At 39.5% G+C, this 16,069-nt stretch overlaps 1 protein-coding gene across 3 annotated transcripts in view; it reads right to left on the bottom strand.

The window, feature by feature from the left end:
* The window catches only part of ADGRD1 (adhesion G protein-coupled receptor D1), a 125,813-nt gene that overhangs the window by 23,918 nt on the left and 85,826 nt on the right, over positions 1 to 16,069 (bottom strand). For all 3 annotated transcript variants that reach the window (XM_042829287.1, XM_042829285.1, XM_042829286.1), the window contains 4 exons: positions 14,478 to 14,631; positions 10,710 to 10,776; positions 9,779 to 9,845; positions 2,442 to 2,533 (listed from right to left, as the gene is read on the bottom strand). In XM_042829287.1, the coding sequence (XP_042685221.1) occupies positions 2,442 to 2,533; positions 9,779 to 9,845; positions 10,710 to 10,776; positions 14,478 to 14,631 (380 nt within the window). The remainder of the gene's footprint in view (positions 1 to 2,441; positions 2,534 to 9,778; positions 9,846 to 10,709; positions 10,777 to 14,477; positions 14,632 to 16,069) is intronic.

Genomic DNA, 16,069 nt, shown 5'->3' with positions numbered 1-16,069 from the left:
CAAGAAAAGCTTGATAAATTCATTCTAATATATTCCATTTTCCCCCATAGCTAATGTCAAATGAATGGCCCTACCCAGATGGGAGCCTGACAGGCCCTTTGTTTAAGGCTTGTGATGCTCAATGCAGTTTGTGATCTTCATGGATTTCTCCCTAAGCCAATTGCACTTGTTGATTCAAAAACCACCTTGTGGTTCTTGCTGACAGCAACTTGACAGAAACTGCAGGGTTATTGCGTTTTTCTGTTATCTCTGTGCTCTCTGTCACTGATTCATTTTGCTGTGCTTATCCACTCTCATTTGTTAACAGTCTCTAATCAACATCTATGATTCTTTAGTGGTTGCAGGCATTTTCATTTCACTGCAAAAAACATTTCCCAACCAGCTGTCAGAACGGAGCCCACTCTTGTTTTGTTCTCTTCCTTTTTGGAAGACAGTACTGTGGGCAGAATGATTTCACACCAGACACAAACTCTTCTCACCTGTATAAGGAGTACTGATGACAAGAAAATAAATCTAGTGCTAAAGACCTTCTTTTTCTTTTCTTTTTTTCCAGCAGATACAGCAGTTACTTTTTCCATGGCATCAGCTGTACAAGAAATTCTAATTAGGGCTCCCTCACTGCTATGACGAATCAGGTTGTTAACAATCTCTAAGATCTGATCTGTGCAGCTATTTATGCTGTTCTCCTTTCAAGTTTCTGAGGACCCATTTCTGTAATGGTATCTACAGAATAAGAGCTATTCTGTTCTGTCTACCTTTCAATATATCTTATTTAATCAATTTATTTTTATGAAGAAAAGCTTATTCATGATTGTTGTCACATACACCTCGTTAATTATTAGCTCAGATCCTAGAACTGTACTTTCAAAATACTTGACACAAAGAGCATCAGCTTAAGGCGCACAGACACTTCACATTTTCAGTGCAGAGCTCTACCATTCACGATCTCTAGCTGTTAATATTTAAGCTAGCAATCTGTAAATGCATTTCATCTTATTTCTCGAACAACTATCCTTAAACATTTTTCTTATTTATCCATACATAGCTTTATATAAATATATATAGAGAGAGGGACAGAAAAAGAGAGAGAGTGGTGCACAGGGTACAGTGTGTATTGAATTGGCTCTTCATAACACAAGCAAGGAAACACCTAAGTGCACAGAGCCATCTGTGGAGCTCCTGTTTGTGGATCTTCTCTTGTTTTCGTAATTCTGACAATGGATTCAAATCGTCATTGACAATACACAGTTATTTGCTTCCCAAAGTTCTGTATTTCCTTTGTATTTCTGAAGGTCACAGAGACTCATCCAAATCTGAAAGTTATTTTAATTCCCAGTCTTTTCATTTTACTGCAATGCAATTATTGTATAGATTTTTGTGTAGACTTATTTACTGTTTTTCTTCTCCTGTGGGTGAGTGTACAATAAGTAAACTAACTTCTATCAGGTATCTGTCACCAGTATCATAAACTTAATGGCATTTTAAAAACTGCATAAGTAACTAGAGCATAAAAATGATTCCTTATGACACCAATTCAGATCAGTGGCGCCGCACCTTATCACACAATAGCCTGTGACTCAGAAACATTAAGCACAAACCATCAACACATCCTTCCTCTACCCTATAAGCTATAAACTGCTTGAGATATATACAGTGTATTTTGTATTTGGACTAAAATGTCTTTAGGAGGTAAAACACAAAATGTAACATTCAGCATCTTACTTTAAATTCAATATATTAAGTTGTCCTCTTACTTAGCCACGTATAATCCCATAGACTTTAGACATCAGAATTTATCCTTACATACTCAGATGCAGCAATGCATCTACCTTGAATTTCGCCTCTAGCCTCAATAGCACAGCATTTAAAAGATGATACACTCAGAGAAGTCACAATCCCTGGGGGCTCAAAGCACCTTGATATAAAGACATGGTTGAGTTTAAGAACACATTTAAATCCAGTGTAAGTCCCTGTGCTTTGCAGTATCAAGAGAGTATTAAAAATAAGCATATGCCTCAATATTTTGCTAAACTGGGGCTAGAAACAAGTTTATCCTTTGAAAGAATTGAATGGTTGCAATACCCAAGTACAGATTAATCATACTTTGTGAGATTTATCTTTAAAAATAGCTGTAAGAGGAAAATCTCCATTAACAAAAAAGGAAAATAATGAATCAGCAAATGCTGGAGACTGTAATAAGCAGAAAAACAGCTTAGCTCATGCCAAACTAAAGGCTTCATCCCATGCTGCATTTGGCTTTCATAAAATATAGGTTAATTGGCTGCATTCAAGCAAATAATATGCTGCCTTTATCATTATTTGCTTTTTATTAAAAAGCAATGGTATCAGTGTCCTAGGAGAAGACCATTATACGTGTCCCTAGGCTGTGACATGGGAGATTACTAACTTGTTACAGCAGAATTCAAATATGAGAAACTTACTTGAAGGCATTGGCATCGCCGTGGACCTTATAGTTATCTGCACTGATTCTTGAGATAACTCTTGTAACAGCAATGAGAATGCCAATATTGACCTGAAGAAGAAGAAACAAAACTTGGTCAGGAAATTCAGAACTGACTGTGTCAGAGGTACAGAGTGCCCTAAGAATGTACCGTGCAAATGCAACAGAAAGTAGGAGCTTTACCTGCTGCTTTTATTTTGTGAAAGAGAGAGGTTTCCAGTTTTGGACTGGTATAGTTTGACGTTTGTCAATGGATTTCCCTCTCCCCAATGTGGGTATTTGTGGCAGCTTGTGTTTTTTTTCTTTCTTCAGAAACAGCTTTCTTCTTTCAGATGAGGCCACACTGATTCACAACTAAAGTGTTCAGGATCCTTACTCTACAATTAAATACTCTGATAACGTACTGCCAGGTGACAAATTAGACCAGAACTTCAGTGAACAGGAGTCTGTCTGTGTCTGTGTGCTCTTCAGTTTTGTCCTTTCATATGCACAGGCTTCAGAAAACGCCTTTCTCACTGGACTTCACAATGCACAATTCTTGTTTCTTACCAAAGTCTGCTTGCAGCTTAAGCATGAGATTATTTTAAACGAGAAATGAGAAAAATATGTTAAGCCTGAACTCTGCTCTTCAAAAACCCTGCATGTTTTGATGTCAGGGATGAAAAGAATTCCCACCAGAAACCTAGGAATTCTTGAAACGCCTAACACTGAAAAGGTGCAACAAAGGGAAGTTTGCTCTGGAGTCACAGGTGAAGAAAGAAAGAAATCTTCATCATTTTAAGGAGATGTGGCAAAGACTGCCTTGTTTTGCAGAGACCTTAGGTCTAAAGAAAAAAGAAAAGGAGAGAGAGACTGTGAAGGTGAAAGACAAGTCCCCTCTTTCTGTCCAAAGTTAGACATCAGCTACAAAGCTGATATTTAGCATCGAGAAAAAGGAAAGAACAAAGCTCTCTTAAACTAACGTATAAAAAGAATTCATTATAGTACTACTGCTCAGCTAAAACTAAACCATCACAATACATTTTAAAATAAATTTTCTAATTTGGGTAGCAAGGGGGTGAGTTAAAAATGATTAAGTTTGGTGATAATTGTTTTTGTGTCATTTTTCAAATTTCATGACCACTTCTTGTAGGTTTCTAAGGGCAGATTACCACCTACTGTAAAGCGTAAGGATGGATGTGGTAGTTCGTTTCTGCCATGGCTTTTTAGCCCATCCATGGAATTCCCTGTAGAACAAAACTGCTTTTCAATTACAAGTATATTCGTTGTTCAATCGGTTTTACAGAGATTAATAAGAAGTGAAATTGAATGCTCTTGTGATCATTTTCCCTATTTCCACCAAATCATATATTGAAAATATTTTTAGCATCACTTTGAGGCAGTAACAAGCATTTCTGAGAAACCCATTTATATGCTAAATATGCGTGTTGACTGAAGCAGCAAATGATGAATATGAACAAGTTGCACTTTCTCTTCTTTCTCTCCTCTTCCAAACTCTCCAGTTTTCTGCTTCATGTCCACCAAGCAATGCTCTGCTTCTCTTCATGGCAGTTTCACAGGAATTCTGTGTCCTTTACTTCTTCCCAGGCAAATTATCTTTCACCAGCCCTGTTTGGTCTTTTATCCCAAGTATCAGTCTCCTCATCTGACACTTCCTTGCAGATTTCTCATTGACAGCTCAAGTTCAACTGCTGTGTGAACCCTTTTTCCCGTGACTGCAAACAGCGCTCCTGCCAAGCTCACTCGCACTTAACCCCAGCTCTTACTTCCATTCCTAATTCTTGTTGGACAAATTGTACTCGATTTTACCTTCTGCACAGTAGTTTTTAAAATATGCAGGTTGTGCATAAGTATTTAAAAAAACTGAAAAAATGAATTCCAGTGAAGCCAAGATGAAAGGATGAAACTTCATTCCTTAAATTCTGAATTTCCTACATCTTACCAAAGTCAACAAGAGCTACAAGCAGCAACAAAGGGATACTCAGATTCTTGCAGACTTTCACTCAAACTGGACAGGAACCTCAAGAAGTGGTTATCAAAACACCACAAGCAAGATGGTCTCCGTGGGGACAGAAACTAGATGGTTTGCTACAGCACAAACAGCTTAGCATTTCCAGATTAGTTTTAATTTCTTATGTAAAAATAAATGAAAATGGAAATGAATTTCCTTTACATTTTGGCTTATATAAAGTTTAAATTCAAGATCTCGAGCTCCTCCTCTTGTGCAGTCAGTGCAATCATATCCCTGCCAGGATGCTTTCGTTAATTATTTACAAGATGTGAAGGAAGCCCTGTGATCTGGCTGCTGATAAAAATAAGGTACTTGTGAAATTAACAACCAAGCCTTATACTCAAGTCCCAAAGTTCTATGTTTAAATTTCCTAAACCACTTGAAAATTTCTGTTTAGATATTTTGAGAAATTAAAGTAATCTCACTCAGTCTAAATAAACAGGGTAACTATGAATGTCTTCCTTTGTTAATGTTTCGGTAAGCAAAGCATGGAGGTATTTCCACTGTCTTTAAATGAGAAACCAAAATCAAAATACAGCCGCTGAATTGTTCCTCCCAGGGATTTTTTTGGCATTTGAAATAAATGCTTAACAACTTTAATAGCAGAATGATTAGTCGAGGAAGCACTCCTTATGTTTTAGCATATATCAGAATGTTCAAAGTGGGAGAACAAACATTTAGATAAGAAAACTGTATTTAAGCTCCTCTTTCTTACTTTTCTGAAAGGCCAGACTTCCTGTCAGTTGCAGTTATTTTGCCATAAAGGAACACAGGAACATGGAACTGACTACATTCTACTTTTCACGCACAGCTAATAACAACAGCACGTTTCCTAACTCACAGGACTCCTTTCAAGGTAGCTGGTCTGACCTCAGGAACTCACAACTCTGTGAAATCAGCAGGAGCTGCCACTTCCCATTGTGGCAGCTCCATCCAGAACCCACCAGAGCCCATGGAAAGATCCCAGGGGCATCAGGGAGCTGTGGCTCACTCTGGTGACAACCTGACTAACCTCACCTGACTGAACATTGTCAGATCAGCAGAGAGTTAAATGAGTAAAAAGAACTCTTTCAATGTGAATATTTCTTGCCAACACGTCTTTGGGTCAGATTTTTGGACACGGAAAAACACAAAGTGCATGAGCCAAACTATCAGCAGTTCTAACACCTGATGCCTTTTCTCAGCTGTCCCAGTGGGATTTCTTGAGCTTCTCACTGGAAGAGCAGCACGAATGCAGCAAACAGTGCGGTGAGATGACAGAAGTGATGAAATGTACTTCAGTACTTCTTCTCACTTTTTTTTCAGGGCTTTCACTCAGACTCCTTCCAGGTCTCATGAGATTTTTGTTGTTTCTTTACTGCAGTGCAGAAATCCCGTGAGTAAAACCTTCTGATGTGGTGTGTTACATCTTGGCCAAGAAAAGGCTTGGCAGCACAGAGGAAATAAAATTTTTAAAAATGGATTAAGCATATTGCCTTAATTAAATCTATTGACCAGCTTTCCTCTGAAACCATAAACTATTTTAAACTTCAGTTTTGGACAGTGGTACAGGGAATTATAATTGTTTCTTCAGGTCTGAGATTTAACATATTCTCTGACAGCACAAGTTACTCTAATCTCTGCCATGGCATCATTAGTAGCACTGCAAGCTGTTGGAATTGCAGCCCGTTGCCAGGTCACATCAGAAATCAGGGAGTGTGATGCATTTCCATACACAGAGATGTTCAAAACTGGGGGAATGATTTTGGAAGGCCTCATATCTCACCTACCAATGCTGGCCCGATGTCCCAGACCAAATACAGGCCATAGAGACTACTTCAAGTTGTTTTAGATTTCTTGTACATAACTTTCAGTTTTAATTTCTTACAGTCTGTCCCATTGTTCTAAAAATCATTTCGTGTTTTTCTGTTGGTTAACTGAGAGGAAATTTAATTTTAAAATAATGAATAAATTCAATTTTAAAATATTAAATTGACCTATAACTGAGTGCTAATAAAAAAAGAATAGCTTTGCTGCTGTGATCTGTTTGTCTGTGCTCTGTTTCACCACAGCACTTATGTACTTGATTTCAATAACTGAAGAAATCCTACTGTTCCAGCACCTTTAAACATCTTCAGTCCAGTTCTGCCACTTTTTCCCATGACAAATGGTGTCTAATAAAGGGCACAAATTGCCACTTTTAAATCAGTGGGCCCATCTGCAGAGCAGATTCATACAATACAATTCAGCATACAAAAACAAGCTCAGTTCTGCACTGGTATATAAAGGAATGAATAAAGGAAGACCATGAGGCTAAGAGAGCTTACTAAACATGTATGAGCAGCACGTGTAAAAGGAGGAAACCTCCTTCAATGTGCTTAACACTCATAAACAAGCACTAGTTGAAGCCAGCAATGGCAGTCTCAGCTTGAGATTCAAGTTTCATGGTGTCCTATCTGCAGACACTGGTTACAAGACTAACATCCCTACAGCACAGAATTATGTTAGCAGTATGCTATTGAAAATCATTTAAGTCCATAAAAATGCTGTTTATTAGAAAGACTTGTGAAAAATCACCAGGCAAGTAACTGCTTACAGAGAAAACAATAGAAGGAACTTGCAATCACAACCCAATCTTCCTCCAGCAATGGACTGTTCACTGTAGCACACCCACTGCTCTGCACACACAGATGCTTTGCGTAGAATTTCCTTAATTCTGCCATATCTATGGAAACAAACCACGGTAGCAGATGGTTGATAACAAACAAAGCCTTCTGCCAAAAGCTCTTACTGTCTTGTTCCAAGAATTCAGGTGCTTCGTCAAGTTTTGTTTGTTTGTTTTGTTGTTGTTGTTTTTTGGCTTTGAAGGCATATTTTCCCAGGCATTCAACACTGGCTGAGGTTAGCCTGGCTTACAGTGATGGTATTGAGGTTTGGTGTTGTGGCTGGGGGCAGGGGGATCTGAAGCGGATCCTTAAACCTTAAGGTGCAGGTAGAATTCCAAAGACCTACACATGGAAGGCACTATTTCTTTCCTCATATTCCTCAACTTTGGGTATGGGAATGGCTGGGAGGAGCTGCAGATTACTCCCCAGAAAAGTATGTGTGAGTATATTTTTCCCAGTCACACTCCTACCGCATCATTCTGTTTTAAGGCTCCGTGCTGTCTGTACTGACTGCAAGGCTGCAGCAGGACAAAAGCAGGCTGGGTCTGCCTATTCTCTAGCGAGTGGGAGCTGAAAGGAGCAGGACCCCTGTTTTCTTCACAGCATAATCCTTTTTCTTGGCTGAGATAAATTGTGGATGAAAGTAGTCAAAAGCAGCTTTTTGAGGCATATTTTCAGAGCTAAACACTAATTCACACAACTAGTGGCTAATTTTCTCTTTAAAGAGCAGAGGCACACATGCACGCACAAAATAGTGTTTAGCCTTGTTATTTCCCTATAGGCACTAACGTATTTTTCATCTAGTATATTCAGTGCCCAGAGAGAATAATTTGTCAGCCAGCTTGCTGCTATTTTGCGCAGAGAGACTGGGTTTAGACTATTTAACAAATTGCTCTACGTGAATCAACCTTGTGAGCTCATTCTTTCTCTTTTGCAAAATGTTTGCGTTCCTACAAGAATATAACTTGAGCTGCACAAATATTATATATCATAAGTGCTAGCCAGATAGTTAAGCCCTTACGTCCATTGGCAGGCAGCAATGAATGCAAATTATTGAAGGCTGTGCTCACTCAGGTGAGTAAGTGCTTCACTATCTAGCATGATTTGATTAATATCATCTTTGGACAGCTGCTGGGAAAGATTTGATTTTACAGGTTGCATGTCATTTCCTCCTTTGGTGCTGAACAGCGTCCAGAAAGCAAATGCTAATGTGAGAGGGGATGTACATTATTTTAATTGCTCTCCAGTCATCAATATCCACACATCTTTGAACATAAACTCACATACGGAAGGTCAAAGGTACTGGTGAACAAGACAATGAACACAGTTCAGAGCCGTTGAGCCAGTTCTGATCCTGTGACCAACATTTCTTATTTACATGTTTATGCTTTCCCTCAGGTAAAGGAAATTCTGCACAGGGATTTTCCACTGTTGCCATTAATCATTTCATTAAAACGCTAACATGAGGCAATTTCTGCCACATTGACATAGCAACTGTTTCCAGAGTTTTTTATATATGTTTATACAGCCTCGATTTCAGAGCCTCTATCTCGAGTGGAAGACACTGGGCTAAGAGCTGCTGGTATTGTTGTCTCCATGGCAAATGTTAGAATGTCAACACAGGTGCAGTATAAAATTACCTGTGATGGTACTGGTCAACCAAAGGGCCACCTCCTGCTCCCCAGACAGTTACAGAGAGTGCAGTGGCAAACACTAGCACTCACTGCACTACTTTATCTACAGCTCTCTCTTTGGCTGGATTTCTATCAGCAGGTCCTGAGGGGTTTCTCTGTGCAGAGAAATCGGGGGATGTGTCTGTGCTTTCTGCAGAAATCCTGTCTTTCTTGGGGAAGTACAGGAAAGAGGCACTGGCTCCAATTGATGCTCATCCACACAAGTAGTCAGGATCTTATTTTACCTGACCTTCTTTCAGTGCCACAGCATGCTGGACTGGATTTGGGGTCATACCTTTCAAATCTAGCAAAGCTCTGAAGGCATCCTGGTTTCTCAGATCAGTGGATCTATTCCATGTTCATGTTCTTGCTCTTGCATTATAACTTGCAGCAAAAATCGTAGACAACGTGATCAGTAATTTCAAAGGAAACAGTGCTGTAGGAGGAGAAATCTTCCACTTAATCCCTACAGACCCCTGACTCCTTAAGCAATCATCATGATTGAGCCGCAGTGCACTGTAATTTAATGTGTAGGTATAATTAAACTGCTGTAGGGCATCCATGTCCCAGTACTGCAGCCATGAATGTGCATGCTCCTCTGGAAAGATGGTGTTCATTGCAGCTGAAAGGTGTCCCGGTAGCCAACCTGTCCTAACCCTGTCTCAGTCAGCCCAACAAACTGCCACAACCAACATCAAACTCCCAGTGCAGAAGAGCACAAAGACATTATCACTGTAAGAAGGCAGATGTGGAGGCCACTTGTTACCTTCCCCAGAGAGGTGAGAGCTCAGGCTGTTGGTTTATTGCATTTCTGCCAGCTGCTGACTGCTTGCAAGCCCTCCTGAACATCATCTGCACTGCGGGCATTCGACTTTCACCCAGAAAAGTGAGTTCTCTACAAGCAACAGCTTCAAACACCCTCCAGCTGTGTTCTGCTCTGTGGCTGACAGACATCCAGTATGAAACCAGCAGCCAGGTGTTTACCTACCAGAATTACAAACAACGCCGGTGCCACAAAAGCCCAGATTGCTCCATTCTCTAGGGAAAGCCAGCAGCTGCAGAGAAAAATGGAATGATTTTAGATGAAACACACAAACATTTAATAAGTAATGTTCTTGATTTAAAAAGAGACTGAAAGTAAGTTTAAAAACACTGATGAATTTTAAAAGCGAGAGTATCAATAGGAAGCTCCTCTTCCCCTCAAATTCTGAGTCAAAATCTTATTTAGATTTGCATCTTCCAGAGAGTCAGGGACAGCTACCTGCCTCAGCAGGCCTTCAAATAGCATTAGGGGCAGAAAGACAGGAAGAAGGGAAAGGTTTCATTTGTTATTTGTTGTTCCTGCATCCACTTCTTCCAGTGCTGAAGGCACTGCTTTGTAGCAAGAGACAAACCTAAGCCTTTTCTGCCTTGCTCAGCTGGGGATGAGCAGGAGATGGGAAAACACAGTCATACATTTTTCTTACGGCACAGGCGATGTAAGCCAGTTAACCACACACAACAAACAACCTGCTCCAAAACTTTCACTTACGTAATGGCAGGATTGAATCCTGTGGTATTTTCTCAGATAATTTTGCTTTACTTTTTCCAACTTAGATTGGAAGAACTTCAATTTTGGTTTTTTCAATATCAATTCTAAATCTCTGGATGCTCAACTGCCGTTTTCTTCAAAAAGCTGAACATCTAACTGGAGTTTATTCTCATCTTGTCAGAAATGCTTCAGCCCCGGCTTTATTCTGCACATGATGAGCAGAGTGCTCCCATTGGGTGCCCACTGTCAGAGGCAGTGACCTGCACCCATCCTCCTGTACATCCAGAAGGGTGCAGAGCTGCAGCCCTGCTCACAGACCTACGAGTTTTTCTCTCCCGCAGATTTTTTATCCATCCTGTACCTGATGTGGCGATATTTTCGTACTCACTTGTCACTTTCTCCATAGCTGTCTAAGGACGATGTTGCAGAAATTACACAAATCACCAGCGGGCAGCCTGTGAAAAGGCAGAGGTCATAATAGTTCCAGTAAACCCTGCAAATTCAGCCAAACTTTGCTTGGACAACAGAGCAACTCAGAGCAATTTTAGAATTAAGTCTAACTCCTTCTGCAGCTGTTGAATGCAATATATTTTAATCAAGTAATGCTGGACAAACAAAATGACTTTTCAGTAAAGCACTAATTTAATAAGTAAACTGAATTAGTGCTAATTCCAGTGAGAATGATAGAGCTTTTTCAGCTCAGTTGGTTTTCTTAGTATGATTTCTGTCTCTCACTATTTGAACAGTGGTATTCTGTGGAGGAATACCAAGTTTATTTTTACCACCTTCCCCCCAAGTAAGCTCACCTTGCTCAAGAATTGAGAAACAAATGAGTTTCTTACAGGGATACTGGACTAGCAGGTGAGAAGACAGAAACAGTGACCCTTAGTGGCCTAGAACACTGGCTCAACACTGAGAAGCAATTATGAACAGAGCAAAGCAAATTAGGATCCCACTCAGGTGCCAGACCAAGATTTATTTTAATATAAATATGTAATAGCCCTGCAAGATTTCTGAGCTTAAAGTAGATGATGCTTCCAGATAGCTTGTGACAGCTCCAGTATGCAGCATCCTGCGCGGTGGAAGAGTGCTTGATGGGATTAGGCAGGGATTATCCAGAGGCAGATGAATATGGCCCTGCTGCCAGGGATGGCTGGGTGCTGCTGGCCTCAGCACTGTCCTGTTGTGCCACTTAACACAGCTTTCCAGGCAGGGAGCTGGAAAGGGAATGAGGGCTTTTTTGCCAGCAGTTCTGAATGTAGGGAAACCTCATCCCTTTAAATATTAAATGATTGTCTGTTAATCCCTGTATGATTTAATAAAATGTGAAGGTTTAGGTTTCTGTCATCTTGTGGAATCTAATAACTGTGTCCCAGACAGAGTATTATACGTGATAGCCTGAGGTTTCAATTTTCTTTTAAATTCTTCAGGGTTTCTGCATAAGGTTTTGACAAAATTTTCTGACAAGCAATTTCTCCTTAAACTTATTGAGTGTTCTCGTAATCTTGTTAATCATCTTCACAAAATTCTGCAAAACTTTCTTGTAGTTGTAGAACAATTATTCTTTGAAATAGCATTTTTGCTCTTTAATGCCTGTGCCTGGAATCACCTTGTCGTTAGAAATGGGGAAGACGCAGCATCCGCAGGCGTTGTTTGGTCTTCCACTTTGAAATTCACTGGGAGGATTTCAACAACCTTGGAACTTGCTCCTGTTCAACCCATGCTTGTCCAAATACGGACTTACTCCTCAAAAGCATATTTGTGTAAAAACTAAGTTAAGGCAAAATTTTAGTCTACATCTGTCTGCTTAAAAAAGGAGAATCCCATATGTATTCGAACAAAACCAAGAGTATTCAACATAGCAATTGTGCACTGATGTAAGCCTGTCTGCTGAAAATTGCTCTGCCTTGGTTTTGTGGACTACCTGGACTAACAGTCCCTGGGCTATGCCTTCACATCCCTGACCACAGACACTGTTGGTTGGCACTGTTTATCTTCTGATGCTGTCTTCCTTCAACAAGCAAGCTCTGCCTACATGTCACAGAAGCAAAAATACATGTGTCTAACTCTCCTCTGCACTTTCTGTTTGCAGTTTTTTTTTCCCAAAAGCCAGATATTCAAAGGATTTACTGTGACATCAATTTTAAATGGCAGCAAAGAGGAAAATTAAATACAAAGTTCTTTTAGAAGATAATAAAACTTAGGCAGATGAAACACAGGGCAGTCATCTGCATAAAAAGACCTGTTAAGACAGGGGTAGTAAAACGTTCTGCAGCCTAAAGTGCAGTGGTTGCTTTTTCTTTGCATTGGCAGGGTGTTAAATAGTAGATACCAACGTATGCAGCATCAAGGTTCTGTTACAGTGAAATGAGACCCTTTTTGCATTAAGAACCAATCTTTCAATAATTCCACAGAAGTTGAAATAAAACTATATTTAGCCTAGGAGGATAGTAAGATTTATTCTGGACTGAAGAATTCATATGGATTATATATTATACACAAAAGTAAATGTGTTTGCTTAATCTTTTGTCAGAAATAATTGTGTAAGAGCCGTGTAGCCTGCCTCCATAATAGGAAATGTTGATGTTGCGCTGGCACTGGTTACCATCCATGAGAGAATTACGGTTATGGTTCTTGACTGTATCTGAAAGTTTTCTCAGTTAGCAGATGCTACAAATACGCTCACCAATTCTGCCCAGAATTGCTATATTTATGATGCAATAGACCATGCACTCCAGAGCACAGGATCAGATGAAAGTGTTCTAGTACACGTTTCTGGCTGATGATCTATGGGAGCGGTGTCATCTGTGTCTCTGTAGCCCCAGCACAATACAGTGTCACCTTTAAACGGGACAAATAATTCCACACACCTCCCTGTGCTGCTGTAGCTTGAGTTGTCCAGCTCCCCAGGCCTGCTAATTTAAAGCTGCCTCCCAATCTCAGAATCAAAATACAGCCTGCAGTGTGGGCATAAACTCTGAGCAGCTGGGCACAGGAAGCCCAAAAGCACCATCTTTGCTCGGATAGAATTCTCCCTAAATTCAGCCCAAACACTGTCTCAAGCGCAGAGCCTAAAATGAACATGAGATAGATTACCAAGTTTCCCTCCTCTTCTTCAGCATCAAACTTCACATCTAATCCATTTGCTTTGTGTTTTTGAAGGACTAACAATAAATTAAATAGACACAAATAAGTATATTCCTTTCTAATACTTAAAAGATCTAATTTACTCAGTGGGGAAGAGTATATTCTCCCATCTATTTTGAAGAAGTTAATTTTGTATGATTTCCTTTTGCCACATTACACTGTATCTATCTGTGGATAAATCTGGGACAGCAAATAAGGAAGCTTAGATCTTTTGACAGCTTAGAACAAAATCTCTATTCTAAGGTGGTCTTCAAAAAAAAGGAAATTGTCAGGGATTGGAAAACAGGTTAAGGTCAAAGTGCTGCAGCAAAATCTCCAGTATCACAGCCATTATCATCAGCACCTACAGATGGCTGGTTGGGAAAAGTTTTGTTTCAATAACCTGTGTATGTTACACCCAGTCACCAGGGCAATAAAGCATTTTTTTTTCCCAGTCTGTCTCAGGATATAAAAGTAGAATATTATCACCTTCCTCAAATTGCTCTTTTGAATTACAACTGCAGGTTTTAAGGTAATTTTAGCACTCTTTGGACTAAAGATAATATACAGGAACTTCAATCAACTCTGCATATTTGGTATCCTGTCTCTCTGATTACTGTTAAATTCATTTTATAGAAGTTACATCTCTCAGGAGCCTCAAAAGATATTAGCAGATCAGTGGTAGTCAGTGGTGAGTTCCTTGTTCCCAACTCCTGTCAACTCATGCCTCAAGTTCCAACTTGTCATTAATAGTCTCTGCAAACTTTCATATATATACACATAGACCAGAGCTTCTGCTTAAACAAAAATAATGTGTCTGACTTTGTAATTTGAGGGCTGGGGCTTCACATTATTCCAGGTCCTATGAGTTTGCAAAAGTCAAATGCAGTAAACGTTTCACATGAAAGTAAGGAATCAAAAAATGAACTGTTGGATCACATTTTTATAAGATCACTTTTTAACATATGCTTCTGAATTTAATCTTATTCCACAGTGAAGAGACTGAAACAAGCAGCAAATAAATGCTTACCCCATCCAATTCCATAATAATATAAGTGCTTGCTCTCTTCTGACCCAAATACTTTGATCACCATACTGTAGAGGTGAAATCCTTCCACCAGCATCCATGCAAAAGCACTCAGGAAGAAAAAATGAAGGAGAATGGCCAAGATCTTGCAAGGCACCTAGATTAACAACAAAAATTAATAGATACTTCTTTGTGATGCAGTCATATTGCTTTTGCAATTTTTTTTATCGTTATTTCTTTTTACATTTACACTCTAGGCTAAGTCACTGGTTAGAAACATTTTTAAAGAGCAAAGCACTAGAGGACTTAATTTCTCGAAGGCATTTTGAGATAGCTTCAGAGTAACAAATTTTCTTCCCTTATTTCACAAAATAAAAATTAAAATTAAAAACGTACATTGCTAGAGGTGCTGTGGAAAGCAAAATGGATTATTTGTATGTGCATAAGCAAAACTTTTCCTAACGTCTACAAGATATTTAAGAGTTCAAACCTGCAATTTCAATATCTTCTTGTCAAGTCTGTAGTGAACATAAAAGAATCATGGGAGTACTGTGCTGTGCAATGCTCCCTGTTCTGTAACGTTCTTCATAATGAAAATATGACAACACACAAATTAAATCACGCTGTATTCCCACTTCTGTCTGTCCAGGTTTAAATTTTGAAAAGTTTCTTATTTTCTTCCATTAGTAAAACTAGCAGAGATTTCAAAAAATTACAGTAAGCTTTAATTGGCTCCTAATTGCTGTGTGGTTTGCCTAGTTTGCCTGCATGTTTGAGTTCTCAGTTTCCCAGATTCCAAAACATGTATCTGCTCCATACAAAGCCATGTTTGGCAAGAACAATTGCAATTACGGCAAAGAACTGACATTTTTCTGCATAGAGACCTTACAGACATGATCTTTTGGAGGACTACGTGCTATCAAGTTTCTGGAAGCAGGAGCTAGTACAAAAGTTTATGCAATGGAAAAATACCACGCATAAAGCAAGCCTACCTGGTGTAAACCGGACTATCTGCTCCAGTGTAAACTACTGCATGTGCTGAAGTGAAATAAATGCCTCAAGAGAGGAATTCCATGGTGAAGGCAATGCATCGAGAAGTAAAAGCGTCCTCCACAGTTCTGCTTATGCTCACCTCAGTGCTTATGGCTCACTGTGGACTAGAGGAAGTGTAGCTTGAGCTTAAGGCCCAACTTTTCCTTAACAGCTCTACCAATTAATCTTCAAAGAGACCTTACATTTTTCTCTAAGTCTCCTATCAGCCTACTTTGTGTCAACAGTAAAATATAATCCTTTCTTCTTCCCCACTCCTCACATATTTGCACAGCACAATTCTCCTTTTCCCACAAACTGCTTTGGGAGAACTCTCACTGTGAGCTGTTTCCCTCGTCATGCAGTAACAGAACAGATATGACTGCCAATGGGCTAACCACACAGCAATCTCCTTTGGCTTTCTTTCACTTAAGATACATTTTAAAGGTGCTGAATGTGTAGCAGCTGTATCTGAGGTTTGCACCCTGCAGCATCCCTTCTATCGCACCTCCAGAATTTTGGAGGGGTTGCTTGCATAGTGTCCGTGGTTTTGTTGTTTTCATGGT

Source organism: Centrocercus urophasianus, unplaced genomic scaffold (assembly GCF_019232065.1).
Source record: "Centrocercus urophasianus isolate 14NV4802_14NV808 unplaced genomic scaffold, USGS_Curo_1.0 seq_30, whole genome shotgun sequence".
Lineage (NCBI taxonomy): Eukaryota > Metazoa > Chordata > Aves > Galliformes > Phasianidae > Centrocercus > Centrocercus urophasianus.
The sequence above is the reverse complement of the archived record's forward strand: the minus strand, read 5'-3'. Positions and strand labels throughout refer to the sequence as shown.